The 1170-nt window shown below is 37.8% G+C and overlaps 1 protein-coding gene across 1 annotated transcript; it reads left to right on the top strand.

The window, feature by feature from the left end:
* Positions 1–951, top strand: LOC139165215 (olfactory receptor 5F1-like). Its single transcript, XM_070748338.1, has one exon. It carries the CDS (start codon positions 1–3, stop codon positions 949–951), a length of 951 nt encoding a protein of 316 aa, XP_070604439.1.
* The last annotated feature ends 219 nt before the right edge of the window (positions 952–1170 follow it).

The following is a 1170-nucleotide window of genomic DNA, read 5'->3' as shown; positions in this document are numbered from 1 at the left end:
ATGGGAAACAGCACACAGGTGACAGAATTCATACTCACTGGAGTGACTGATGATCCAGAGTTACAACTCATCCTCTTTGTGATATTTTTTGCTATTTATACCATCACCCTCGTGGGAAATGTGGGCATGATTGTTTTAATCAGGACCAGTCCTCCACTTCACACACCCATGTACTTTTTCCTCACCAACCTATCATTCTTGGATATCTGCTATTCATCGTCTGTAACTCCAAAGTTCCTTTCCAATCTTTTAAAAGAGAATAAAACTATTTCTTTTGTGGGTTGCTTTACTCAGCTTTACTTTTATGGTCTATTTGCCACCACAGAGTGCTACCTTCTAGCAGTGATGGCCTATGACCGCTATGTAGCCATTTGCAAACCTCTAATCTACTTCATCACTATGTCCCTCAACAAACGTATCCAACTTACAGCATTTTCTTATTTTGCCGGGATCATCAATGCTTTAGTACACACAACTGCTGCATCTCAATTGCACTATTGTGGCCCAAACATCATTAAGAATTTTTATTGTGAAGTTCCTCCCATATTAGAACTTGCTTGTTCAAACATTAGCCTTAATGAACTGTTGATGTTTGTACTTATTGGGTTCAATGTAATAACAACTGTTCTGACCATTCTTACCTCTTACACTTACATCCTGGTCACCATTTTAAAGGACCACTCTGCCAAGAGTCATCGGAAAGCCCTCTCTACTTGTTCATCACATCTTATGGTCATTGGCATTTTCTACGGATGTGGTAGCTTTATCTATGCACGACCAAGTTCTAGACAGTCTCACCATGCAGACAAAATGGCTTCCCTATTTTATGTAATGGTGATCCCCATGCTAAATCCCTTTATTTACAGCCTGAGGAATCAGGAGGTCAGAATTGCCATCAGAAAAGCGCTACAAAAAAAGCTATGTCTATTTATTTGTAAATCCAATTGTTAACAAAGTACATCTACGTGAGATATTGTTGTATTTCAAGAACTGCATCCTAGTAAAAGTATGTATATAGGTGTATTTATATAAACCACTTCTATATGTATATATCTTCTTTTAACACAATAGTGTGGCCTTACTAAAGTTTTATAAAGTGGTATTATCATGTGAAGGGTTAATAGCACTTTAAAGTGCTTTGGTAAGGCCACACTTGGAATAATGCATCCA

The sequence above is a fragment of the Erythrolamprus reginae genome, chromosome 1, assembly GCF_031021105.1.
Source record: "Erythrolamprus reginae isolate rEryReg1 chromosome 1, rEryReg1.hap1, whole genome shotgun sequence".
Lineage (NCBI taxonomy): Eukaryota > Metazoa > Chordata > Lepidosauria > Squamata > Dipsadidae > Erythrolamprus > Erythrolamprus reginae.
This window is presented reverse-complemented; position numbering and strand designations above follow the sequence as displayed.